Raw genomic sequence first — 27,922 nt, forward strand, 5'->3', positions numbered from 1 at the left:
AGCTATTATCTCGAGACTTCTCTTCACCAAGGTTCTGGCGACTATCTTTATCTGTTTTTCTCTTTTCTTATTGTATTCTTTTTTTCGGGTCCTTGTCTTTCTTAGTTTAGTCCTTCATTTTTCTAGAGCATATCCTTCACATTAGAAAGGGCATATAGGATGAAAAATGTTTTGACATCTTTCCTGTCTAAAATTATCTGTATTATGCTGTTACATCCAATTAGTAATTGGGCTGGGTTTACAATACTGGGCAAGAAGCAGTTTAATCTCACAATTTTGAAGGCCTTACTCTGTTGCAGTAGTTCTCTAAGTGTGATCCCCGAGCTAGCAGCATCAGCGTCCCGTGGGAGCTTGGGAAGAGTGCCCATTTTTGAGCTCTGTCCACGCTGAGTCAGAGGTGCTGGGGTGTGAGGACTTGCAGTCTGTGTTTTGACAAATCCTTTAGTTGATTTGTGTAAAGCACAGACGCACAGCACTGGGAACTGGGAACTTTGGTGGCAGTCTCTCAGATGTGTGCATTTTTACGGGGGGGAGGTAAGTCACATCTCTAGAAGCATCTTCCTACTCTCTGCTTAGGCTGTGGGTGGGGATGGGTGAGGGTTCTAGGCTTGACCCACACGGAAGTGTTAAGAGGATAGTCCATTCTCAGTGTGGGAGGGAATCTGAGGTTGATGTATTGATTATATCAACTATGGGAAAACTCTCTGTTCAGCTCTGTTATCTTTAGAGTACCTGTTGTCCTCAGTTGCTGAGCATTCGGAATTCTTCTCTGGCTTTTCTTCCTGCAGCTCCTCAACTTGTGGCTTTTGCGTTCCATCCTGTCACTTATCACCTTTTATTAAAGTTACTCCACTGCAGTCCTTTTCTCTTTCATTCTCTTTATTTCTGTGTATGAATATCTTTAAAATTCCCTTGATTTCATTTGGTATGGTGTTAGAAGGAATAGAAGGGGTTGTTTTTGCTACTGTTGATATATAAAATGGAATAACTTTTATAAAATTGAATTATATTTTAGAAATTTGAAGAAAACTGAAGATAGAAAAAAGAAACTAGAGGAGCTTCTAAATTCTGTTGGCCAGAAAGTATCAGAACTCAAAGAGAAGTAAGTTAAGTTTAAAATGTATTTTGAAAAAAAAATGTATTTTGGATATTTGAAAACATTCCTCAAGTAATGTTTCAGTTTTGAAAATCTTATAATCGTTATTTTCACTTCCTTTAGTGACTTATCGCTCTAAACTAGGGAAGCATATGAAATACTATAAAAGGTATTCCTTTTTTAACCAGTGTTTTTTGGTGAGAACAAACCTATTTGAAGTCTCTGTTGTGGAGCTGTCACTGTGTCTGGCCCTGAGCTCTGGGGACTCGAGCAAGAGGGACAGAATGTAGTAAGTTCATGCTCACAGTCCTTACGTGTGGCGTGGCGTCTGCATTTCCGTATTATCCAGACTTACTTCACGTGACCTGTTCTCTAAAGTACCCCAGGTGTAGGATTGCGTTAGAAACTACTGTGTCCTTTTACCTTTGTACTTTCGAGGGTTTAAAAAATATTCCTTTATGCAACATTGTACTTAAATTTCAGGACCATTTATGAATATTATTAATCATAAAACCTTTCCTTACCTATGGCTTCATGTGATTGCTATAGAGTATAGGACAGAAAATATTGGTTTGGGAATCATAGCAAATGTGGGACTGTTTTCCTTTAAAAATTGTGAAAATTGGAAAGCTGGAGCATATGTGATTAAATACTGTGTTATGCTCTCATTTGCTTTTAGTTTTGTAAGACTCAAACTTTTCTAAACAGATACTTTTTTCAGGTGATGCGTTCCATTTTCCTTCTTTTTGTGTGGAAGAAATATAAATTACTCTACCAAGAAAGAGATTCATCAGACTGAAAACTATTATTTTTTTTCTCCATACAGGAAATAATGATCTTATTTATACTTAATATATTTACTTATAGAGAAAAAAAACAAGAAAGAAGCCTCAAACCCATAAACCAGTGTTTTCAATATTTCTGAATTTTTTTTATGTTATAGACACAGGAAAGACACTTCATCATTTTCTCTAGATGTAATTAGAGAAGCATAAGGAAAGTGCTTATTCCTTTCAGCGTTGTATGCTGAGAACTCGTGCTTACTCTGCAGCCAGGAGTCAGGTCTTTGTTGGGTAGTTCGCGTGTGCAGCACGTGTGTGAGCTCTTGTCCTGCACACTTTACGTACATGTCATTTTTAGTACTTCCCGTGCACCCGAGAGGTGGATATTCTTTCATTCTGCAGATTAGAAAGGTTTGCCTACGTTGAAGAGTTAGTAGCTGACAAAGCTAGCATTAAATCATAGGTTTGTCTCCGTGAAGTTCCTTTTGTTAATCACTATACCATACAATCAATATTGTGGAAGGATTGTGTAAAAAAACTTTCAGAATTAACTTATAATTTTAAGTAAAACAGAATGGCATTTCCCAGTTTAGAGTTATTATCAAGAATGAATCAATGCCGGTTAATAAGCATTTACTTAATTCTTCATGAAGGTATAATTGACTCTAGGTTGGGGGTGACAATCTTATTTTCTTGTATGTGAACAAAGAAAAAAGTAATTGAAAAATAAGTATGATGTATCAGTTTTTAGATTCTAACCTAACAGAATTGAGACATTTGCTGTTTTTATACAATTTATACGGAAACGTGCAAGTTAGCTTAATTCAGCAAATACTTACGGCAAAACCGTATACATAGCGTGATTTGCTGAGCTGAGTAAGTGTGCTCTCCACCTCCAGGTCTTGAGCGGAGCTGTGCCGTGGACTTGATGACATGATGTAGTCTGCACTTTCCAGGATGGTAGCCACTAGCCCTTGAATGTGGGTGATAGGACTGAGGACTTGAATTTCAGATTTTGTTTACTTTTAATTTAAATTTAAATAGCCACTTGTGGCTAGTGGCTACTGTACTGGAAAACCAAGTTTTACTGCTGTGTGTAGCAGGAGGTATTGAGCACTTTGAGAGACAATGGAATGCACTGTGCATTGCCTGGAACGTGGTGTCCGACGCACCCGTATGTGGATTTCGGGTCCTCTACTGATTCCTGGTGAAACCTAGAAGAGTCAGTCTGGAAAGTGGGAGTCATAGCACTTACTTTGAACTGTTGTTCTGAGGGTTGCATGGCATGCTTTTTTTGTTGCTGTTTATTGTTTCGATTGTGCCCAGCACAATCCTGGGCATTTTATATAAGTACTTATGTATTTGTCGAAGGACTAGGTAATCATCTGGAATATTTCTTATTTAATAAATTAATAAATTTGTACAAGATTTTTTAAGGAAAATAATTTAAAAGGACAGTTATAAACTTGGGCAGATGGGCACATAGCGAAATATATGTATTGGGTTCGATATTTGAAGTGAATTTTAGCATTTTGTTTATATTTTTGATTGGTAGATACTTGAAGGAGTTAGCATGCGGGGCAAGGGAGGGTAAGAAGGGGCTGGAGGGTATTGCAGGTAGAGGATAGCGCGTTTATCCTTCAGAGGTTGACATGTACAGGAATGACGGCAAACTGGAGGGGCAGGTGGGGTCACTGTTCCCACCAGGCCCTGACTGTCACGAGGAGAAGTTTGTGCTTGGGCAGCAGAGCCGTTCAGATCTGCGCGCTGGCGTGTCTGTTTGTGCCCCCGTGAACACTAACAGTGTCAGTATTATTGCTAACTTCATTCTCAGATACTAAGGATAATGCGGTCAAATCTCCTTAAATCCCTTTGGCTTTAATTGATATTAATGTTTGCACAGATTTCAGAGCAGGACATCGGAAGCCGCTAAACTGGAAGCCGAAGTGAGCAGAGCGCAGGAGACCGTTCAAGCCGCCAAAGTCCTGCTCGGGCAGCTCGATCGGGAGCACAAGCGCTGGCGTGTTCAGGTTTGCTTGGGATGGGCGGCTCTCAGGCTTCCTTGAAAACATGCCCGATCTGCAGCGTAGTGTGTTTGCTCAAAACAGAAAAGGAGGGAAATAGCCATGCACTTTGGCTGGCTGAGGACCAGTGACCTAGATGTTCATGGCTGTTATGTGACTCTCTGTGTGAGTGCGTCCTGTTCCCCCGGTAGTTGTGTGTGACTGGAGGGATGGCAGGGACGGAAATGACTCGAGGGAAGGTGTGCCACTCTCCAGAAATCCCATGAACTTGGCCTTCCAGGACACTGTTGGCCACTTACTTCTTCTAGAAATACTCTGTTTTTTTGACTTTGTTAAAATGCTGTCTCTCGGGTTTTTTTTGTTTTTGTTTTTTTCTTCGATTGGTCATTGGGTTTTTCTTGAACCAGTTTGATTCCCCCCACTGGTTTCTCCTCTTGTGCTCATCCAGGACTGTGTGGTTGCCCTCAGCGGTCCCTTCCTGGGTTCCTGTCCCTTCAGCCATTCCAGGGGTGCCTCATCCAGTCTTAGGAACGTTCCTTCTGCCCCGACGCCTACCAAAGCTATGTTTCCAGACTGCTCAGTTATGCGGTGTTTGTGTTTTGGGTTTTTTTGGAACAGGCTTCATTTTCATTTTTAGTTATTCTTTTATTGAATTATAGTTGGCTTACATATTACATTAGTTTCAGGTACTCAGTGTAGTGATTTGACACTTAACATACATTTAAACGCTCACCATAGTAAGTCTCATTACCATCTGCAACCGTAGAAGGTTATTAGAGCGTTATTGACTATTTTCCCTGTGCTGTACATCACATCCCCATGACTTATTTTATAGCTGGAAGTCTGTCCCTTTTAATCCTCTCTACCTACTTCTCCCACCTTCCTCCTGCCCCCTCATGTCTGGCAACCACCAGTTTGTTCTCTGTATTCACGAGCCTGTTTCTGTTTTTTGTGTGTTTTTGTCTTTTAGATTCCCCATATAAGTGAAATCATATGGTATCTGTTTTTCTGTATCTGATTTATTTCATTTAGCAAAATACCCTCTAGGTTCATCCATGTTGTCACAAATGGCAAGATTTCATTCTTTTTTATGGCTGAGTAATATTCCAATGTGTGTGTGTGTGTGTGTGTTGTGTGTGTGTGTGTGCTTTATCCATTCTTTTTACGTTTTTTATTTTAATTGCAGCGTAGTTAACATATAGTGTTGCGGTGGTTTCAGGGATACACCATAGTGATTGAGCAATGCTGTACCTCGTTACTCAGCACTCATCGTGATAAGTGTACTCTTAATTCCCTTCACCTGTTTCACCCACCGCCTGCCCACCTCCCCTCTGATATACTTGATGTTAAATGAGCACCCTCAGTTCAAGTTACTGTTTTTTTCAACAAGAACATTTTTTACTTAAAGCATACTCAGAATACATGGTTCTAAAAGATCTATAAAAAACATTCCATCCAAGAAAAATAGAATATGCAGTTTCTTTAAGAATCCCTTGGTTAAATCACATAAAAAGAGACACAAAAAATATTACAAATTTAAGAAGACTGAAATTATACCAAGTGTATCTTTTAACCACAATGGTACAAAACTAAAGATCAACAATAAAAAAGAGCTAGAAAATCTATAATGTAAATATTAAATATTTAATATATAAATATTAAACAACATACTACTGCAGAAGCAGTAGGCCAAATAAGAAATCAAACAGCAAATCAAAATATGTCTCCAAGCAAAAGAAAAAGAAAACAATATTCCAAAACCAATGGGATGCCGCAAAAGCAGATGTTAGAGTGAAATCTATGCTATAAATGCTTGTATGAAGAAAAAAATTTCAAATAACATTATGCCACAAGGAACTAGAAAAATAAGAAACTTAGCTGAAATTAGTAGAGGAAAGAAATAACAAAAATTAGAAATAGTGACCAAAATAAACAGTAATATAACATTGAAAGTAATGACCAGTTTTTCTGAAAAAAAAATAAAATAAATTTGGCAGTGCTTTAACTACATTAACTGAGAAAAAGAAGACTAAAAGTCGAAATGAGAAATGCAAGAGAAAACAGTACAACAGATAAGCACAGAAATACAGAGTGTGATAGTAGATTACTATAAACTATTATATACTAACAAATCAGATAACTTAGGGAAAAAAAGATAGTTTCTAAAAATGTAAAATTTACCATGATTGAATCATGAATTGTGAATCCAAGAAATAGGAAATCTTCTTAGACCAATAACAAGAATGAAAGGTGAATTAGGAATCAGAAATCTAGCACAGAAAAGTCCAAGACCACAGGGTTTCATTGTTGAATTCTACCAAACATATAAAAAAAATAATGACAACCTTTATCAAAATCTTACAAATAATGGAATAGAGCGAGCACATTCAAAATCATTCCATGAGGCCAGTATTACTCTGATACCAAAGCAGGACAAAAAATGTTACAACAACTCCAGTTTGTCTGATACAAGTATTGCTAGTCTGACTTTGTTTTGATGTCCATTAGCATGAGAGATGGTTCTCCATTACCTCACTTTCAATCTGCAGGTGTCTTTAGGTCTAAAATGGGTCCCTTGTAGGCAGCACATAGATGGGTCTTGTTTTTTTTAATCCATTTGGACACCCTATGTCTTTTGATCGGAGTGTTTAGTCCATTTACATTTGAAGTGATTATTGATAGATATGTATTTACTTCCATTTTATTAATTGTTATGTAATTGTTTCTGGAGATTTTCTCTGTTCCTTTCTTGTCTTTGTCATTTTAATCTTTCCTTTCTGCTCAAAGAGTCGCCTTTAGTAGTAGTTCTTGCAGGGCTGGTTTATGATCATGACCTCCTTTAGTTTTGTTTGTCTGGGAAACTCTTTTTTTTTTTTTTTTTTTAATAATTTTTTTTTTTATCATGTTAGTCACCATACAGTACATCCCTGGTTTTTGATGTAAAGTTCGATGATTCATTAGTTGCGTATAACACCCAGTGCACCATGCAATACGTGCCTTCCTTACTACCCATCACCAGCCTATCCCATTCCCCCACGCCCCTCCCCTCTGAAGCCCTCAGTTTGTTTCCCAGAGTCCATAGTCTCTCATGCTTCATTCCCCCTTCTGATTACCCCCCTTTCTTTATCCCTTTCTTCCCCTGCCGATCTTCCTAGTGCTTATGTTCCATAGATGAGAGAAACTCTATGATAATTGTCTTTCTCTGCTTGACTTATTTCACTTAGCATTATCTCCTCCAGTGCCGTCCATGTTGCAGCAAATGTTGAGAAATCGTTCTTTTTGATAGCTGAGTAATATTCCGTTGTATATATGGATGTGGGAAACTCTTCATCTCTCCTTCCGTTCTGAAAGACAGCCTTGCTGGGTGGGGTATTCTTGGCTGCTGACTTTCCCATTCAGCATGTTGAATACATCATGCCCCTCCCTGCTGGCCTGCCAGGTGGCTGTGGGGAGATTTGCAGCTGGTCTTACGCTTCTTCCCTTGTAAGTTAAGGACTTCTTTTGTCTCGTTGATTTTAAGACTTTTTCTTTGTCAGCGTGGTTTGCAGAATTCCCTGTAGTGTATCTTGGTGTGGGCCTGCTTTTATTGATTTTGATGGGAATTCTCTGTGCCTCCTGGATCTGGATGTCCATTTCCTTCCCCAGATTAGGGATGTTTTCTGCTATTATTTCCTCACTTAAACCTTCTGCCCCCCCTTTCTCTTCTTCTTCTGGGACTCCTGTCATACCCACATTATCATGTTCAGCAGAGTTGCTGATTTCCCCACGTGTGTTCTGGTGTTCCATAATTCTTTCTTCCTCTTTTGTTCAGCATCATTATCTTCCATTACTCTGTCTTCTGGGTCACTAATTCATTCCTGACATTGTAGCCTGCTGTTCCTTGCATCAGGCCTGTTTCCATGATCAGTTATTGCATTTTTCATCTCTGACTGATTCTGTGTTATTCTCTTATCTCTGCAGTAAGGGCCTCCCTGAAGTCTTCCATTCACTTCTCAAGCTCAGCCGGTAGTATCCTTATGACTGTTGCTTTAAATTCTCCATCAGGCATGTTACTTCTTTCTGTTTCCTTAGATCTCTGGCCGTGGCCTGTCTTATTCTCTGATATGGGAGAAATTCCTCCGTCTTGGCATTTTGTCTAAGTCTCTGCCTTCTTTTGTGTGTTACAAAAGCCTGTTATGTCTCCTGCTCCTGAAAATAATGGCCTTATGAGGAAGAGGTTCTGGAGTGCCCAGGGCCTGGAGCTTCAGGGAGTGTCTCAGGTGTGTGTGGCATGCCCCCTGCTGCTGTGGTTTGGCTGCTCTGCCCTTCGGGCAGGTGGTCTGCAGAGGCTCTCCTTGCCCGCTGTGGACAGTGTTTGGTGCCTGGCCTGAATGTGGCAAGTTTTAACGAGGTGTGCTCTGCTCTGCTTGTGAAATGAGACCTGACACCAACTCCACCAGAACTGAGGCCTTGCAGGACTCCCTGGTTGGGAAACATGTGGGCAGGGGTTTCTGTTTGTCTTCTGGTCAAGGGGCTTGCCTCTTTGGGACTGAGGCAAGCCTGCCTGAGAAGGGCCTTCCCGGCAGAGCGCAGGGGTGTGGGACCTGGTGTAAGCAGGTTTGGCAGCCGGTGTGGGCACTGCTGTGTTTACTGCAGGTGGCTCTGTGTTTATGCTGAGGGGTGGGGAGGGAAATGGGGCCAGCGGGCTCCTTTGTACCCAGAGAGTCATCTGTCTGAATGTTACCTCTCCAAGAAGAGGGAACATTCTACCCCCTGTGTGCCCCAGGCATATTTCAGGTTTTTCAGATCACTGTTTCCATGCTGTCCATCTCCGGGTTATTTGCCTGTCTCCTCTCCAGCGGTAGGGCAGTGCCTTCTAGGCTCTAGCCCAGCCCAGCCCACTGACCCTGAAAACTCCAGGCTTTAATCCTGGCTGGTTGCAAGAACTCAAGAAATTCAGCCCCTGTCGTTTTCCCAGACAGTGGCTTTGGGGAAACGTTCTTGTGCATTTTCCTGTGTGCTCCCCTCTCTCCCCCTTCTTTGCAACCAGGGCTTCCTCCCCTCCACAGCCCCTGCAATCCATTTCTCCCCCAGACCATGTCTCCACACTTCCTACCTTCTTCAGTGTGGCTTCTTCTCTCTCTTTAGTTGCGGTGTATGTTCTCTCAGTCATCAGGGTGATTTCTGGGGTATTAAGGATGATGTGATACGTATCTAGCTGAGTTCGAGGGATGAGGTGAGCCTGAGGTCCTCGTACTCCACTGCCATCTTTGATCGCTTCTTTATCCATTCATCATCTTTATCCATGTATTGATGGACACTTGGGTTGTTTCCATATATTAGCTATTATAAATAATACTGCAGTGAACATAGGGATGCATTTTTCTTTTGAATTAGTATTTTCATTTTCTTTGGGTAACTACCAGGGGTGGAATTACTGGATTGTATGGTATTTCTCTTTTTAAGTTTTTGAAGAACCTCTGTAATGTTCACCATAGCGTCTGCACCAATTTCCATTCCTACCAACAGTACGTGAGGGTTCCCTTTTCTTTATATCATCACCAACAGTTCTTATTTCTTGTCTTTTTGATATTCGTCTTTGTAACTGATATGAGGCTAAATCTCATGTGGTTTTGATTTGTATTTCCCTGATGATGAGTGATGTTGAGCATCTTTTCATGTGTCTGTTAGCCATCTGTGTGTCTTTGGAAAAATGTCTGTTCAGGTACTCTCTCCATTTTTAAATTGGATTATTGGGCTTTTTTGGTGTTGAGTTGTATGAATTCTTTAGATATTTTGGTTACTAATCCTGTATTGGATACATCATTTGTAAATATCTTTCCCCATTCAGTGGTTTGCCTTTTTGTTTTGTTGATAGTTTCCTTTGCTGTGTAAGAGCAGTTTAGCTTGATGTAGTCCCACTAGTTTATTTTTGCTTTTGTTTGCCTCATGTGAAGAAAAATATCTAGGAAAATGTTGCTGTGGGCAACATCTGAGAGATTAGTGCCTGCTTTCTTCTGAGAGTTTTATGCTTTTAGATCTTTGATGCACTTTGAGTTTATTTTTGTGTATGATATTAGAAAGTGGCCAAGTTTCATTCTTTTGCATGTAGCTCTCCAGCTTTACCAACACCATTTGTTGAAGAGACTGTCTTTTTCCCATTGTGTATTCTTGCCTCCTTTGTCATAAATTAATTGATGATATAGGTGTGGGTTTCTGGGCTCTGTCTTCTATTCCATAGATGTATTACTATGCCAGTACCATACTGTTTTTTATTACTGTGGCTTAATGGTGTACAACAAAATCTGCGATTCTGATATCTCCAGCTTTTTTTTCCCCTCAAGATTGTTTTGGTTATTGAAGGTCTTTTGTGGGTCCCTAGAAATTTTAGGATTATTTGTTCTAGTTCTGTGAAAGATGCTGTTGGTGTTGATAGGGATTGCACTGAATTAGTAGATTGCTTTGGGTGGTATAGACATTTCAATGATATTGATTCTTCCAGTTAATGAGTATAGTATATCTTTTCATTTGTTTGTATTGTCTTCAGTTTCTTTTATCAGTGTCTTATAGTTTTCAGAGTATAGGTCTTTTACTTCCTTGGTTAAATTTATTCCTAGATATATATGTATTTTTTTTAGTATAATTGTAAATGGGATTGTTTTCTTAATTTCTCTTTCTGCTACTTCATTATTAGTATATAGAAACGCAACAGATTTCTGTATATTAATTTTGTATCCTTCAGCATTACTGAATTCATTTATCAGATGTAATAATTTTTTGGTGGAGTCTTTAGGGTTTCTATGTATAGTATCATGTTATCTGCAAATAGTGACAGTTTTACTTCTTCCTTAGCATTTTGTATGCTTTTGTATTTTTTTTTTCTTGTCTGATTGCTATGGCTAGAACTTCTAGTACTGTGTTGAATAAAAGTGGTGAGACTGGGCTTCCTTGTCTTTTTTCTGATCCTGATGAAAAACTTTCATCATTGTGTATGATGTTAGCTGTGTGTTTTTCATATATGACTTTAATTATGTTGAGGTATGTTCTCTCTAAACCCTCTTTGTTGGGAGTTTTTATCATGAATGGGTGTTGTATTTTGTCAAATGGTTTTTCCATATCTCTTGAGATGATCATATAGCTTTTACCCTTCTTGTTAATGTGAGGTAGTATGTGGTTTGATTTTCAAATATTGAACCACTCTTGCATTCCTGGAGTAAATCCCATTTGATTGTGGTGAGTGATTTTTTTAATGTACTGTTGAATTTGATTTGCTAATGTTTTATTGAGAATTTTTGCATCTTTGTTCATTAAAAATATCGGCCTGTAGTTTTTCTTTTTCTTTCTTTCTTTCTTTCTTTCTTTCTTTCTTTCTTTCTTTGTTTCTTTCTCTTCTTTCTCTTCTTTCTCTTCTTTCTCTTTTCTTTCTCTTTTCTTTCTCTTTTCTTTCTTCCTTCCTTCCTTCCTTCCTCTTCTTCCTCTTCCTCCTCTTCTCCCTCTTCTTCTTCTTCTTCCTCTTCGTCTTCTTCCTCTTCCTCTTCCTCTTCCTCTTCCTCTTCGTCGTCTTCGTCTTATTCTGTTTTTGTCTGGTTTTGGTATCAGGGTAGTCCTGGCTTCAGAGAATAAATTTAGATGTTTTCCTTCCTCTTCTATTTTTTTGGAATATTTTGAGATGAGCAGGTATTTTTGTTTGTTTAAATTTTTTATTTGAGTATAGTTGACCCACTGTGTTACATTGGTTTCCAGTGTACAACATACTGATTCAGCAAGTCCATACATTACACTGTGCTCACCACAAGTGTAGCTGCCATCTGTCATCATACAACATTATCACATTATCATTGACGTATTCCCTGTGCTGTGCCATTTATTCCTGTGACTTACTAATTCCATAACTGGAGACCTGTTTCCTCCCCTTCACCCATTCTGTCCATCCCCGAAACCATCAGTTTGTTCTCTGTATTTATGGGTCTGATTCTGCTTTTTGTTTCTTATTCGTTTTGTCTTCTAGATGCTTCACATAAGTGAATCATATGGTATTTGTCTTTCTTTAATGATTTATTTCACTTAGTGTAATATGAGAAGAATAGGTAATAACTCTTCTTTAAATATTTGGTAGGATTTACCTGTGAAGACATATAGTCCTGGACTTTTGTTTATTGGGAGTTTTTTGGTTGCTGATTGGATTTCACTACTAGTAGTCTGTCTGTTCATATTTCCTTATTTGCTTTTCATATCCATTTGCAAATATCCCTCATATTTGTCATCTGTCTTTAATGCCTATTTATTTATTTATTACCTCAATTCTCCTAACTTGTCTCCCTGCTCTCTCACCCTAAAATTGATCCATTCCTCATTTGTCAGCTGAATAATCTTCCTAAACCCAGTCTCATTATATCCCTCCCTGCCCTGTTTAAACACTTGGAGTGGTTCGTGACCACCGCAGCTTCAGTAAAAGCTCCTCTGTGTGCATGGAAAACCACTCACAGCCTTCCTCCTGCACATCATCTCTACCTCTCTCTTTTCATTACTTCTATGTTGCTACTCTTTCTGCTCTTCTGTAGCCACACTATGCTTTTAACTAATGAGTCTCCGCTTTCTTACAGTTTTGTTTTGTACCTTTGCTTATACTCTTTGCACTTAATAGTAGGTTACAATGTGATGCTAATTCACAGTATTTAACTATAATTGAGATAAAAGTTCTGCTTCATTAGAATCATTAGTAATGTTAATGACAAAATATGTTCATCTTTACAAATAACAATGGTATTTCATACATTTTTAAAATTTCAGCAGGAACTGAGAGATCTTGTTGATATTCTTACATTTTCACAATTATATTCAGGGCAGGGGTTATTACTTTAAACCAATACATGATTTTTTTTTTCTACAGCCGAAACTCTAATTTATGAAGCTGTCATGTTTTTCGCCTTTTAGAATATATCTATACCCTATACGTCCACCTGCTCTCTCTCTTCTTATCCAGGTTGCAGAGATAACAGAGGAATTAGCTACTCTTCCTAAGAGAGCTCAGCTAGCTGCTGCATTTATTACGTATCTTTCTGCTGCTCCTGAGGATCTGAGAAAAACCTGTTTGGAAGAATGGACCAAGTCAGCTTGTCTTGAAAGTTTGTATTTAGTCACTCATGTTTTGAAATTTCAGTATCCTAAAAATGCATCTTTTAATTTTTGCCATTTTACTTTTTTGTAAAAGAGAAAAATTTTCTGTAAGCTAGAAGAAACCAAATCTACTTTAGATTTGCTCAATTCTGTAATTGTTCTCTGAATTGTTTTGCTGCAATGAATCTTCTTTTTTTTTTTTTTTTTTTTTTTTTTTAAAAATTTTTTTTTTTTTTTTTTGGANAGACAGCCAGCGAGAGAGGGAACACAAGCAGGGGGAATGGGAGAGGAAGAAGCAGGCTCATAGCGGAAGAGCCTGATGTGGGGCTCGATCCCACAACGCCGGGATCACGCCCTGAGCTGAAGGCAGACGCTTAACCGCTGTGCCACCCAGGCGCCCCTGCAATGAATCTTCTATTCCTAAAATCACTCTATGAAACTGAGACCACAGAGTATTTTTTGATAATGGATGAATGCAGTTAAATATTTTAATACATTGATTTTTACAGTAATTTCATATCATAAAATAAAATGTAGGCACTCCAAAATTCCTTGTGATTTTTGTGGCTTTGACAAATTATTATAGTTGTGAAATATGTATTAAATATATAAGAAATACAATTTCACTGAGTTCCATTCCTTTGCACTTTTGTTTTAAACTTTTCTCCTCCTTAACTTCTCGTCCTAAAGGGGGAAGAATGGATTGAATATTAAGGATGGTCATGGGACTTTTGTTTGAGTATATTTCAAAGAGTTTTGTTCCCTTCCCTTTGTCAAGTACATGATGATTGAAGTGAAATATTAATATCTTAAACTTTTCAGAATTTGATATAAGGAGATTTCTTTGTACTGAAAGTGAGCAGTTAATTTGGAAAAGTGAAGGCCTACCATCAGATGACCTTTCCATAGAAAATGCTGTTGTTATCTTACAGGTAATTCATCAATTTTAATTTCTCATTGGATGTATTCCTCTGGAAGCTTGCCCCAGGAAGCACCTTTTTCAAATTCTTAGGCTTTCACAGTTACTCTTCATTACATGAAAGTGGAGATATTTTGGGAATGAAAATCCATTTATGATTCAGTTGGTGAATCTATAATTTTCAGTATAATTTATTTTTTACCATAATATAAAAGTATAAACTAAAGTGACATTATTTTGATGACAAAAAATTCTAGATTGAACTCCCTAACAGTCATGGAAATATTTTAGTGGCACCTGACTCACCTGGTTATATAGTTCCTTCACCTCCAGTATATGATTTTACCATTTTATTTTACTTCGTTTTACAATACAAAGTTCTACAAAGTGAAAATGAGATAAGTTTTGGGTTGTAGGTTAGGGATAATGATACACATTTTTTGAAAATTGTTCTTTCCCATAGCGTGTATTTCTCCAAAATCATTGTTTAAATGTGAACCTCTTACAGCCTTGTTAGCAGTGATGAATGTGAAAATCAAATTGCAACTCAGGTATACAAACTGATAATTCTTCTAATGCAGTATGATTTTTACCATTAGCTTGGTGAACCTTTGTGTGATGTAACAGATAATGGGGAGATGGTTCTTCCCTGTGCTGATAGGGTTTTTCCTATTGTTTCTGTCCCAGGGGCTTGTACTCCGTACACCAGTTTCCTCTTTGCTCCCTGCAGCCCCTTTCTCTGCCTGCACACCGTCTTCTCATTCGGTGACTCCATAGCTCCAACGGAAGCGTGAACATTGAATGCTCCTTTGTAGGTAACAGGAGCCATAGTATTACAAGATTTGTATTGTGGGCCCTGCACTCCTGGATAAAAGGGTTCCTTTGATTAGGGCTGTCAGTCAGCTGACATTCTGTGGCTCGTTACATTGCTGCCTTCCCAGCAGAGGAGTTGCTGACCAATGATCAGACAGTCTTGACTTCTTAAAGATTTGATTTGGCTAGTTCTCTTTTAAAACATTTTCTGTCATTATTTTTCACAGTAGTATCACAAATCTGAAATTTTAAATGCATAGGCAAATAAATTCATTACATTATATTAAAAAGTATGTGCTTTTTATCCTATTTATTATTCCTTCCCCAAAGTTTCATACTCCTCTTATCTTCCTTTTTTTGCAATCTAAGAAAACAATCATTTGCAGATTTAAGAAACACACAGTATTAGTAGTATCCTTTTTTTTTTAATTGCATAAGAAATCGGGGGGTGAGCCTTTAGAAAAAATATATTCATCACAGTATTTTTTTTTTCCTGATACTAGTTGAAAATGTTTACTTTTGTGTTCTGAATTAGCTTTCATGATGAATATAGGGGAAATTGTTTTTGAAATTAATTTTAATAGTAAGCTTAGATTTACTTGGTATTTAATATTGCCATGTTTATTATAGATATTTATATGCATTTATATGACAAAACAAAAACCATTTGGAAAAATTTGTTAGGGTAATTAGTTATTTTGTTGGGATGAATTTGCCACTATAGTAAACCCTCCATCTCAGTTCTCAAGTATTCTAGATTTAGAGTGATCTCTTGTAGGTAAGGCTGTGATTGGATAGCCCACGTCTATAAAAACCTTCTCAAGTGATGTATGTGAAATTAGATTTCTAAATAGATACAAATTGGGTTTCTAGGAAATCTTCCTTGAGAAAAAAATGACTAGGCCTGATGAGTAAAGTGGAATTTGGATTGAGAGATGTAGCTCATCTCATTAACCCAGCTGGAGTTTTCCTGAGGTTCTTCCTCTCCCTGGAGGCTTTCCCACATTCACGGTCTATAGTTGCTCTCTCCTTTAGTGGTCCTAAGTAAAGCTTTTGTATCCATAATTATTCCTTCGTTTGTCTTACAAAGATGCTTGAACTTCTCATATTTGTATTAAACTATTGAAGTGCAGTGTTGTCTGGAAGAGGAAATAGTCAACTAATGATCTACCATTGACCTTGTAACAGGAGTTAGTTTAAGTAAATCAGCAGGAGGTCCCTGTGACCTAAGTCATTGCGGGCCGGGAAGAAGGTGGCCATGGGGACCCTTGTCCTGGATTGCTTGTCCTGTGATTTATACCCGTGATCCTGATGTCATTATTATTAGCTTTCCTTTTACTCTCTAAAGTGTCCTGGCCTGGGTAATAATTTCTGTGATCTTTTTAATATTGCGGGTGGGACCCAGTGGTAATGAAGAGAGCTATAAGGCTGTTAGAAACCATGGGGAAGGTGTGAGTGAAAAGTATCCAAAAAGGAGATGGGAAAGGTGATAGTTTGAATTTTACAGTATTATAAATTTTTCTTGCTTTAAATTTCACAAATTTTCTCTTGTGAAGACATATATTGAATGTTTTTTTATTGTTTGTAGCCAATTCAGTGTAGTTTTTTTTAAACTACACAGAATTTCTGAGATTATTTTCCTTCCTGACATTCAGTGTATGTTGAGGAAATGAAAATTAATTGGGTCTTAATGTAAAGAACACAAAATTTTAAAGGTAAATTACATAGGGAAAGTTCTTTTTTCAAATAAACCCCAAATAGTAGTAACACTGAAACAGTCATACTTTAAGAAGAAAAAAAAGGAATTTGTGCTTTTAAGTAACTGATATGTTGAAAACATTGAGACCAGCTCTAGGATTCAAATGATATCACCAGGATGTTGTTTTCTCAACCTATCTTAAGAGTTGGATTCGTTGTCAGATAGGTTCTGTCCACCCTGTGTTAAGGATGGCCATTGGTGGCTCTGGGCTTAATATTCTGAGTTCATGCTCGAAGACTAGAGATGTGTCTGCACCCCGCCCCCCAACAGTATTTGTGTCATTTCCCCAAAGGATTCTTATCAGTTAGCTTGGGTCATGTGCTCATCTGTTTGGGCAGCGGTAGATGACTGATGATCCCGAGAGACACATGGGGTGGGTGTGCAGGGTGGGCAAAGGTAGCTTTCCAACTGAGAACCTTTTCTCATCCTCCCCTCCTCCTCCCTGTGACTTGCTCTTTCTTTTCCTACCCTTGGAGATGTCAGTCCTGGCCTAGGAGTGTAAGCAGCATATCTGCAAGTCTCTGTATGTCTCTTTCATTTTACATTCAGCAGTTACTCAACAGATCATGTCATGTCTGTATCTCGGAAGTGTCATGGATTTATCATGCTCTGAGCATGTCCACTGCGAGTGAATCCATTTCGGCTATGGAGTGAGGCACATAGATCAATACAGTATCACACCATCGGTCCCTTACCCACGGTATCACTACCTTCACCGCGGTAGCAGTGCACCTTCTACCATAGTAACCTGATCAGGACAGCCCTTTGATCAATAGATCTCAGTGACTTTCCGTTGCTTGAAGTATAGACATGTCATTAGGAAGTGTGGCGTAAAAGCCGAAGGACTTTGACTGCTCCTGCCATATCATATGCGTCATTCTTGCCTGTACGTTTTCACTCCAGGTTTGCCAAACTCCGCCAGTTTTCCAGATCGTGCCGGGCTTTTTATTCCTCTCTCGTCCTGCTGTTATCTTTGCCTGTCTTGTGCCTTTTCCACTTCTTTTCCAGGCTGAGTCCAATTTATCTTTCCTGACTTAGTTTGACTTGTACTCTTTCTAGTGGCTTCCCCTAACCCTACCTGTGCTCTACCCGTAGATCTTGTGTGCTCTTTACAGAATTGTCAGTTTTTGCTTCCTTCGTGGGTGCGAAGTCACTGAGGGTAAGCGTATGTGTCATTAATATCGGTACCCCTCATATTGTCTGTCTTAGTAGTTCAACATAGGGTAGGTGAATGAACTCATGAATGAATGAAAGCCCAACATTTTTGGATCTATAATAACTTGTTAAATGTAGAATTTAACTACGTTTAATCATGGATCACAGACTTAAAATAAACCTCAGAGATTTTGTCAAAATCTCTCTGGTGGAGTATAAATAACATGAAATCAAACTTGTAAGTACTCTTTGAAATTCTAAAACGTATTTTTGGTCTTATTGAAATATATTATCTTTTTTTTTTTTCTTTTAACTGCATCAGATCATTGGTCTGAAATCATGGGTAAGAACTTTTTTTAAAATTTAAAATTGTTTTTGTGGTTAGGCAAAGTCTTGTAGTCTTGTGAATTGTTTGCTCCTGAATACTAGCGTAAAATGAGTTCTCAAACATAGGCATGGTACATAGGAAGTATGTCACTTGCTAAGAGAGTCACATTTTGTGATGGAGCAGTCAGTGAAAGTAGCGAGGGAGATGCTGGGTGAGGGTACTGCAGTGCGCCCCGGGGAGTAGGGAGGGCGTGAGCGGTCCATTCCGGGTGCAGGTAGAAAGAGGGGTGGGGGTGTGCTTTGGATGGAATTTTAAAACATTCTAGTAAAGCTGGTTTACTGTCAACTCTTTTACCACCAGCTTTGGGTACTTTTCAACAATGTTGCTGATAAAATGCTCTTCGTCCCTGGGCCAGAGGGTCCCCACCCTCTGCCTCCTTGGTGTGTCCCTGAAGTAGCCTCTGTGCTCGTACTAGACGCTCCTCGGGGCCAAGTCTTCCTGTCAGCTGCACTTCCGCGCATTTTCTTTCTTTTTTTTTTTTTTTTAAAGTTTTTATTTATTTATTTGACAGAGATAGAGACAGCCAGCGAGAGGGAACACAAGCAGGGGTAGTGGGAGAGGAAGAAGCAGGCTCATAGAGGAAGAGCCTGATGTGGGGCTCGATCCCATAACGCCGGGACCACGCCCTGAGCCGAAGGCAGACGCTTAACCGCTGTGCCACCCAGGCGCCCCCCGCGCATTTTCTTATCCCTGTTGCACAACCGCATCACATTTTTCAAATAAGTGTGAACATTTAAGAAAAATTAGGCCAGTTGTTATTTAAATCCGATTTATGGGGTAGCAATACATGTAATATTAGACTTTCAAGTTTACCAAATATATTGATGTATTTATATATATTTTTATTAATCATATCACTCTAATTGACTCCCTTTCACCTGCTAAGTGGCATCATGTATTAGTGCATTGTCACTGGTTTCTAACTCGCTATTTGTTTCAGGGTATCCTGTAATGAATTTAGTTCCTAGTTCATTAGATTTTGATCTACAAGCTATGTCTTTTCTAGGGTTCTCCTTTTATAATATTAGCTATATAGTGCTTTATAAGAATTAATGTCTGAAACAAACAGTTATATTGGTAATTATTTGATAATACTTTTATGATGAGTTCGTACTTCTCTTCTCTGGTCTTTATGGTTTATTTAACAAAAGAATATATAAAGCTTGGAATAATTTGATCCTGTTTTTTAAAAGCCAAAGACAGGTATGAATGATGTCAGATAAGGACTGGAGCCCTTGCTCACTGTAGTGTTAATATACGTTCTCTGAGTTACCATGTAGTGAAGGGGACTGTTTTCACTGTGGTTGAATTTAATTTTCTAATATGAATTCCTGATAGCTATGAAATGAATTAATGTGTAGACTCTTGGTGCAGCTAAAAATTGCACCTTTACTCCCTCCTTAGGGTTGTGTATTTACGTTCTCCAGAGCCTGAGAGAACACTCAGTAACTGACTCATCGTTTTTAGGAAATTATTTCCATTTGATGAAAGCTTATAATTTCTTTCTTTTTTGGAACTAGAGTCAAGTATGCCCATTCCTTATTGACCCTTCTTCTCAAGCTACGGAGTGGTTAAAGACACATTTGAAAGACTCACGTTTGGAAGTTATTAACCAGCAGGTTTGTATGACTTAGAGTTGAGATACCGCCTGGTACTAGCATGTTATGGTGGACACAATTCTGGTTCTGTATTCAGAAGGCATGGGACCCGTGGAAGGAAGGGTAACTTCTGGCTTTCGTACAAAAGGGATGAGAATATTTATTTGATTGCTCATACATTCTAGGCATTAATCTAAGCCCTGGAAATTTCCTAGTGAGTAAAGTAGTCACACTTCCTGTCCTCGTGTTGATGCCGGTCTGGCAGGTTGGAGAGACAGGTAAATAAGCATTTACACTACATTATGATTAAAGACGTGAGTACAGGATCCTAGAGAAGTAAGAGTTCCCGACTCTGCTTGGAGAGAGCCTCCCAGACTTGCAGCATATGGTGCTTTCTCTCAGCGCCTCTCCTCATTCCCTGTCCCTGCACCTCACCAACGAGCATCTCTCATCTGTCCTGACACTGGGCATGTTGGTGTGCAAAATGTAGTCATAGTTTTTTGGGGTAGTGACTGCTCACTGCCACATTTATCTTGCGGAGAAAATTATTTGGGGTCAGGTGTTTTTTGTTTGTTTTGTTTCCCATTTGAGGAAGGCCTAGTGTATTTTGTATTCATTTTCATAGATATTCTTCAGGTGCTTGAACAATTACCTCTTTCAAACGTATTTCATTTATAAAATGGGGGTATTTACTTCATTAGTGTGTTAAGAATAGCTATAAATTAGATAATACATAAAATAGTTTAATGCCACTTATGGCTTACAGGAGATTTTAATAATTATTATTCCAAACATTTAATTTTTGTAACCATACTTGGAGGCTCGAAGTGATGTTTAAAACCCTTTTGCTAGCTAGAAAGTCTTAAAATTCTTGCTCGGTTACAAGATGTTGTCTAGAGTTTCTTTCCACAGTGATTAGACCTGATCACATATCACACCAAGGAAAGTTGGCTAGAATTCATCATTTGTCTTTCCACTTCTGTTCAGTATTTGATTTTGAACATAACCAAGGTAGTTCTTATTAATACTTGGGTGAGTAACTTATATAAAGAATTTGAAAATTTGTTTCTGCATCAAGTTGAAATTTGAAATCATAGTAAAGGATTGAAAAAAGCTTTTTTATTGTTGTAAAAATCTTTTTTTTGTATGTGTATTTAAATTATTTATGAAATCTATTTGACAATTTATTCAATTAAAATGATTCATCAGCAAGTACTTGTACCTAGAAAAGCAGTCATGAATAATTTGAATTATTAACATGCATATTAAATTTTAAAATATTCTTATTCCTATTAATATATTCCTTCATTATCTGTAAGATAGACATTAAGGTAGACATTAAGGTAGTGAAGGAATTAATGTGTGTTCTTTTTTATTTTCTCAGGATAGTAACTTTATTACAGCTCTGGAGTTGGCAGTGCGCTTTGGGAAAACGCTTGTTATACAAGAGATGGATGGCGTGGAGCCTGTGCTGTATCCGCTGTTGAGACGAGATCTGGTTGCTCAAGGTACACATTTGACATTTTCCAGAGAGTAACTGTTTTTCACATTTCCAAGGTAATTAACTTCATACCTGACTTTGAGCTTCTTTTGTCTTACCGCTGAAGCTGACTCTTCTGGTTGAATGATGGGAATGCCATCGTGGCCTAACAGGCCCTGTCAGCGAGCTCCTGCCTTTATAGAGGTGGCTTGTGTCAGGGTCTCCAGGACTGCTCCTGGGGACAGTGTGTGGCCAGGAGACACAGGGCGGGAAGTAGTCTCACTGGTGGCTGAGATGGCTTGCAGGGACCAGATAGGAAGCCAAGTGAGCAAAGAGAAAAAGCACAGTGTAAAGTCAGGAGTCAAGAACAGGTGCAAGCTTCTTAGTCTCTTCCACTGGAGTCCCACAGGATGTGCTTGCTTCTCCCAGGACCAGCTCGTGACAGCACCTGTGAGATGTCACGTACCAAGGAAGCTTTATTAGATGCTCAGCCGCACAGTTTTTACTGGGGGCTGCTTATGTCAGCACATTCCACCTAGCGTGAGACAAAATTCCAGAGTCCCCGCACAAAAGCAGGTGTTCCGAGTAAACCACATTCTTTGTACAGTTTATGCACAGTGAGCACTCGTACATGAGAGCCCGCCCCACATCCAGATTTCCAGAAGCCTATTATGGGCCTGTCTTACAAGCAGGACTTTGTAAGATAGAGTCTCAGGACTGCTATGTCTCCTCTTTTCTGCACAGCTACCTAACCCAGCCTTTGACGATTAGAACGTAATGCTCTTCACCTCAAGACCATGTCATGCAAAGTGTGTACGAAGACACGTACTCATATATACATACAAGCACATATTTACTCATATATACATACATGCAGCACTAGCACTACGAGACTTATGCAAGCTTGAAATAGAAATTGGAGTTACTGGGGCAAACCAGAAGCATAGCAAAAATTGCATTCACTGACCTCTTGTCACTTCACAAATCAACATGCTTGGCCTGGCAAGGGTTGATGTGTTCTGAAGAGAACTTTAGTAGTGGGACTTTTGCCTTTATAACCTGGAATTACTTTCCACACTTCAGTCTCTGCTCTCAGTCAGTCTGTTCCTTACCGGTACTAACTCATATCTGTTGGGCTAGCTCTTGCTATCTTTTATTTTTTCTTTTAATTATTTAATTCTAGTTAGTTAACACACAGTGCAACATTGATTTTCAGGAGTAGAATTCAGTGCTTCATCACTTATGTACAACACTCAGCGCCCGTCATCACAAGTGCCCTCCTGAATGACTGTTCCCCATCTAGCACAGCCCTTGCCCACCGCCTTCCCTCAACCCCCAGTTCTCTATCATTAAGAGTCTCTTATTGTTTATTTCTCAGTCTCCTTTCCCCCACCCCCATATGTTCATATGGTTTGTTTCTTAAATTCCATGTATGAGTAAAATCATATGGTATTTGTCTTTCTCTGACTTATTTTATGTAGCATTATACACTCTAGCTTCATCCAGGTTGTTGGAATGACAAGATTTCATTCTTTTTGATGGCCGAATAATATTCCATCAGGTAGATATACACCACATCTTCCTTATCCATTCATCAGCTGATGGACATTTGGGCTCTCTCCATAATTTGGCTATTGTTGATGATGCTGCTGTAAATATTGGGGTGCATGTGCCCCTTTTGAATCTGTATTTTTGTATCCTTTGGGTAAATACCAATAGCGCAATTGCTGAGTCAAAGGGTAGCTCTATTTTGAAGGAGCCTCCATACTGTTTTCCAGAGTGGATGCACCATCTTGCATTCCCACCAACAGTGTAAGAGTGTTCCCCTTTCTCCACATCCTTGCCAACATCTGTTGTTTCTTATGTTCTTAGTTTCAGCCTTTTGACAGGTATGAGGTGGTATCTCATTATGGTTTTGATTTGCATTTCTCTAATGATGAATGATGTTGAGCATCTTTTCATGTGTCTGTTGGCCATCTGGATGTCTTCTTTGGAAAAATGTCTACTTATGTCTTCTGCCCATTTCTTAACTGGATTATTTGTTTTTTGCGGGGCTATGCTGTCTTACAGGGGAAGTGGAAATGAAGTTTGAGGGCCATCTGGATTTGGTTCCCTTCAGTCTATATTTGGCCCTTGAGGGTTCATTAAATATGAGCCTCTATCAGCTGTGATTGGTGTCAGATTTTAGCAGTACCTGTGGCATTGTCCGAGAATGGGTGTTGACAAGGTCTCTTGAAGTTGGATCTGGTGCCAGGTTATACATTTCACATCCTGATTGGTTCACATTATAAACCACTATTCCAGATGGTTGTGCAGAGCTGTTTGGGTTAATTTGTTTACTTCAGAATTAGGAAAAGAGAATTAATCTCTGCTTTTACCTTATTTTTCCCTCTTTCCCCCAGGGTTGGACATATCCGTATCACAGTAGTTGAAGTCTTTTACCATCTTTGAGTATACTTCAGATTGTCCTTTTCCAGAGTGTTGAGTTGCTCATGAATTGACATTTTGTCGTCATGCATTTCCTTTGGGGTTAGAAGATGGTTGTCCTAGAACCATGTCAGAGAGAGTCTGTGTCCAGTCTCATTTATGTCCCTGTGTCCCTAATCTGAGCAGTATGAACTGCCTTTCTTCATACTGGGTCAAAATGGGCACGAATAACAGAGTTAGAAGAGGCTGTTCGACATTTGCCTCACATGTGTCTTGATCGAAAGGAAGGGCAAGGCATGGTTCTTTTTCAAGTTCTCATTGTTTTCACTTCCTGATTCGTGTGTACTAGTCACTCAGCCATGCAGATGGTCGGTGCATGTGGCGTCGGTATGTAACTGAAGACCAGGGATCAGCTAGCCACTGAGAAGTTGTCTAGGGAGAGGCTGGTGTAGTTGGCAGATAGCTCAATCGCTAACAACATTGTTAGTCATTCCAGTCCTTTATTGTTATTTCATTTCCATGTTGGGCTTGAGTATGGATCAGGGATTATAGTAGAGATGAAGGCTGAACATTGTGGTTGGCTTTTAGTCCAGATGTTTCCTTTTAGTAATGGCTGCTTCATCTGGGCTTATGTATGTGCAGTGTAGAGATTAAGTCTGTGATTAATTGTTGTTGTGTCTGTCTCTAGGGTGGTTCTCCATATGAGTATGTCTGTGGAGCCAAGTTGGATCGGCATGGCCCCATGGCCTGAATACAGCCAGATGAGTGTTTCTATAAGAGGAGTGATTTTGTCCCCATGGGGTTGTCACAGTTGGGATTTCTGTGCCAGGACCATCTTAGAATGCACAGGACATCTCCTCCCAACAAATAGTTTTCACGCACAAATTATCAGTAGTGCTGAGGTTGAGCTAGCTTCTCTAGCTCTGACCTATAAATCTCCGTACTGATCTGTTTCAGTAAGTCTCGGCGTGACATGCTTTATTGCCAAGAACACTGCCCGAGGTCAGCTCATTGTACGGAATACTCAGTGCTATAGATTAGTGGATGGCTGTAGCGTTCCTTTGGATTTTCTTATCTGCGATTATTTGCAGACATCTGTAATTCTGTGAAGCATAGAGGGGCCAAAGGCAGTGATTGATTTATAATTGCTTAGATTTCTTCCAAGGTTGCCCTTTGCAACCTTGCCAAGAGTCTCCATCCAAACCCAGGCACACGTTTGTTGACCAGATGAATAGGCAGTAGTAGAAATTCCAGGTACGGAATATGCTGCTTCTAATGGGCCAAGAAAGTAATCTTTATTCTCTTTGTTTGTATACGGTGACTGTAGAGACAGCAGTTTATTCTTAATGGGCTGTGTGGGCTGTCTCCTTGGGCATTGTCATTTTGGTTATTTGGTTGGCAGGGTTTCGTATTTGTCCTCACTTACATCCTATTTATCTTTAGCTAGTCAGCCTTGAATGGTATTCGGTACAGTGTGAGCAGTTCGTCCGTGGAGACCCACTGGAGTGTTATCCACGTAGTAGAATGTTTGCACCTGGATGGCAGTTCACACGGTACTTGGATTTATTTAGGTCAGATGATAATATAGTTCTGAAGATTTTGGACCTGAAAACAGATACAACGTCTGTATCTATTATGAATGTTAACCAAACCATATTCTCAAACCTGATCCAGGCTCAGAACCAAGATAATAAACATGTCAGTTCGGACTTTCCTGGAAAGAGAGCAGGAGACCAAATCTTGTACTTGTGCCCAATCATTGTGTTTCTGGAGTTCTGTAAGGTACACTGACGATTTTGTGTCCAGAAGCGAAATGGTCAAAATGAACTCCACTGTTAACTCTACAGGTTAACTCGACTATAAATCAAGGCCTGATGCAGTTCAGACTGTGTTGGGCTTTTAGTTCCGCATCTGATACTTTCTAACAGTAGGACATAGGACTTAACGCCAAAGGTCCTTTTCAGACAACCATTTACTTGGAAATTTTTGAAAAATTTTATGTCAGAATGATACATGCACAGTTGACAAAACCAAATAGTACAGAATGGCAGTAGTGTTCTGTCCCTCCCCCCAAAATGACTAGTCCTATTCACCTGAGAAAACTAGGTATTTTTCAGTTTTAACATTCTATTGAAATGTGTGTGTGTGCAGTTTATGAATTTTTACAAACAGAATACACCTGTGTAAGCCCCCAGATCAAGATATAGAACTGTATCTGCACTCCAGAAGCCCCCTTATTTACCAGGCTCCCCCATACGGGTAACCACATTCCTGACTTACAACAGCATAGATAGGTGTTGCTTGTATCCGTATGTCGTGTAAATGGGGAAGAGAGAAGCAGCGCCTGACTGCTGTGGGCTGGCCTGGCTCTTGCAGCCCAGCCGTGGTGTTCCTCTGTTGAACGTGAATCATTTCACAGCACCAGCATCACACAGGCCCTGCTGTGACCGGACTCAAGCCTCAGCCCCCAAACAAGAGTATGCTCCACATCACACAAATAACCAGACAGCTTCTGCCAGCTCATTGGAGTGACTTTTTTTTTTTTTAGCCAATTATCACGAGTCCCCTCCACTTCTCTCCCCTCCTAGATAAACATTATTAAGATACCAGTCATAGGACTTTCTGCGTCCGTTCCCCAGCAGAACCACACTGTCCTTGAACCATTTTCCAGTCACCTAACGTAAGCCCTGTCCTGTGACCAGCGTCTTTGTACTATCTTCCTACGGCCGTGCACTGTCTCAGAGGGATCCGTCACTGCAAACTGCCAGCGAGCGTGATTTGTTTTGTTTTCTACAACGTGTGTATGTCAAGTTTGCTCAAATTATATATTTTTAAAGGATTTGTTCATTTCGTCCAAATTGCCAAATGTATTGGTGTATTTTTTTATTTAATGTTCTCATAACATTTTGATTTCAGTTGGTTTTGTAACGATGTCTCCCTTTTTCTTGACTTCGATCATTTTTTTTTCCTTCTGTCCATCTTTAATGAGGGGTTTATCAGTTTTACTAATCTTTTCAAAATAACAACTTTTAACTTTGTTGATTTCCTTTATTTTTAAAAAATCCTTTAATTTTAATTAATTTTGTTTGATTTCAAGTTTTTATTTGAATTCTAGTTAGTTAGCTTCCAGTGTAATACTGGTTTCACAAGTGCCCTCCTTAATGCCCATCACCCTCTTTATCATATTTTTGAACTGGTTTTTCCTCTTTTCTTATTTCATTCCTGTTATTTTTTCTTAGATTTCCTTTGGTGTTCTTTTTCTAGATTCTTGAGATGGAAATTCAAGATACTGATACTTAATCTTTTTTTTAATATATGCGTTTATGTCTGTAAATTTCCCTCTCAGCCCTCCTCCAGCTTCGTACCAGAGTTCTGATTTCTTCTTCAATTCGTTGAATTATATAGCTTTATTGTTATTTAATTTCTAGGTAGTTGGACATTTTCTAGTTCCCTTTTTTGTTACTGATTTTCAGCATTGTGGCCAGAGAACTTAATCTGAAGTATTCAGTTGTTTGAACCCTGTTGAAGCTTCATGATTGGACATTTCATTAATTTTTCCATGTACACTTGAAAACTATGTGAAATTTGCTCTTTGTTTTAATTTTTTCTAAAGTGAGTTATGTCAGGTTTGTTAATTGTAGTGTTTTCTGTGTCTTTACTCTTTTTTGCTTTGTTTTTTATATCATTGAGGGAATTTCTTAAAGGTTCTATGATTTTTGAATTCGTTTTTCTTTTAGTTCTTTTAGTTTTTGCTTTAAATATTTCTAAGTTGTGTTTTGGAGTGCATACATATTGAAAATGTGATATTTTCCTGTTTGGTTATTTTCTTTATCATTATGAAATGTCCTCCTTTTCCTCCAGAAATGTATCAAGTTTCAGAGTCTGATATTAGAATGGTTACACCACTTTGGGGGGCTAGTGTTTGTATGGTAATAATTTTTATTCTTTCACTTTCATGTTTCTGTTGCTCTTGTTTCTCAAGGGCACCTCTCTTCAGTTAATTACTTGGTTTTTGTTTTCGCTCACCGTGCACTTACTGTTTGTTGTGTAATTTAATGCAGTTAACCAGATTGTGTGAAACCTGATCGAGTTTTGTAATTAACCTGATTTTATTTTTTGATAAAACATTTTCCATTTTTTAGTGGTCATCCTACATATAACAATATATATCTTTGACTTGTTATTTTACTACAAATAAATACTTTGCCACTTCTGCAGTGCACTTTACTCCGTAGTCCCCACCTGTCTTTGCATTATTGTTGTGATATGTTGTTGTGGTCACAGATTGATCCTTCCTATGGTTCTCAAATTCTCCCATCATTTCCACATCTCCTCATTTACATCTAGGTTTTTTTTTCTTTTTTTAAATTTTCATTCCTGTTTAG

General features: G+C 38.8%; 1 protein-coding gene across 1 annotated transcript in view; it reads left to right on the top strand.

Moving 5' to 3' along the window:
* The window catches only part of DYNC2H1 (dynein cytoplasmic 2 heavy chain 1), a 292,248-nt gene that overhangs the window by 101,413 nt on the left and 162,913 nt on the right, over window positions 1-27,922 (top strand). The window contains 7 exon segments of the mRNA XM_034665650.1: window positions 1,016-1,102; window positions 3,782-3,908; window positions 12,865-13,006; window positions 13,821-13,930; window positions 17,967-17,987; window positions 19,553-19,651; window positions 21,015-21,138. Of these exon segments, the coding sequence (XP_034521541.1) occupies window positions 1,016-1,102; window positions 3,782-3,908; window positions 12,865-13,006; window positions 13,821-13,930; window positions 17,967-17,987; window positions 19,553-19,651; window positions 21,015-21,138 (710 nt within the window).

This window comes from Ailuropoda melanoleuca, chromosome 8 (genome assembly GCF_002007445.2).
Source record: "Ailuropoda melanoleuca isolate Jingjing chromosome 8, ASM200744v2, whole genome shotgun sequence".
In the NCBI taxonomy this organism is placed as follows: domain Eukaryota; kingdom Metazoa; phylum Chordata; class Mammalia; order Carnivora; family Ursidae; genus Ailuropoda; species Ailuropoda melanoleuca.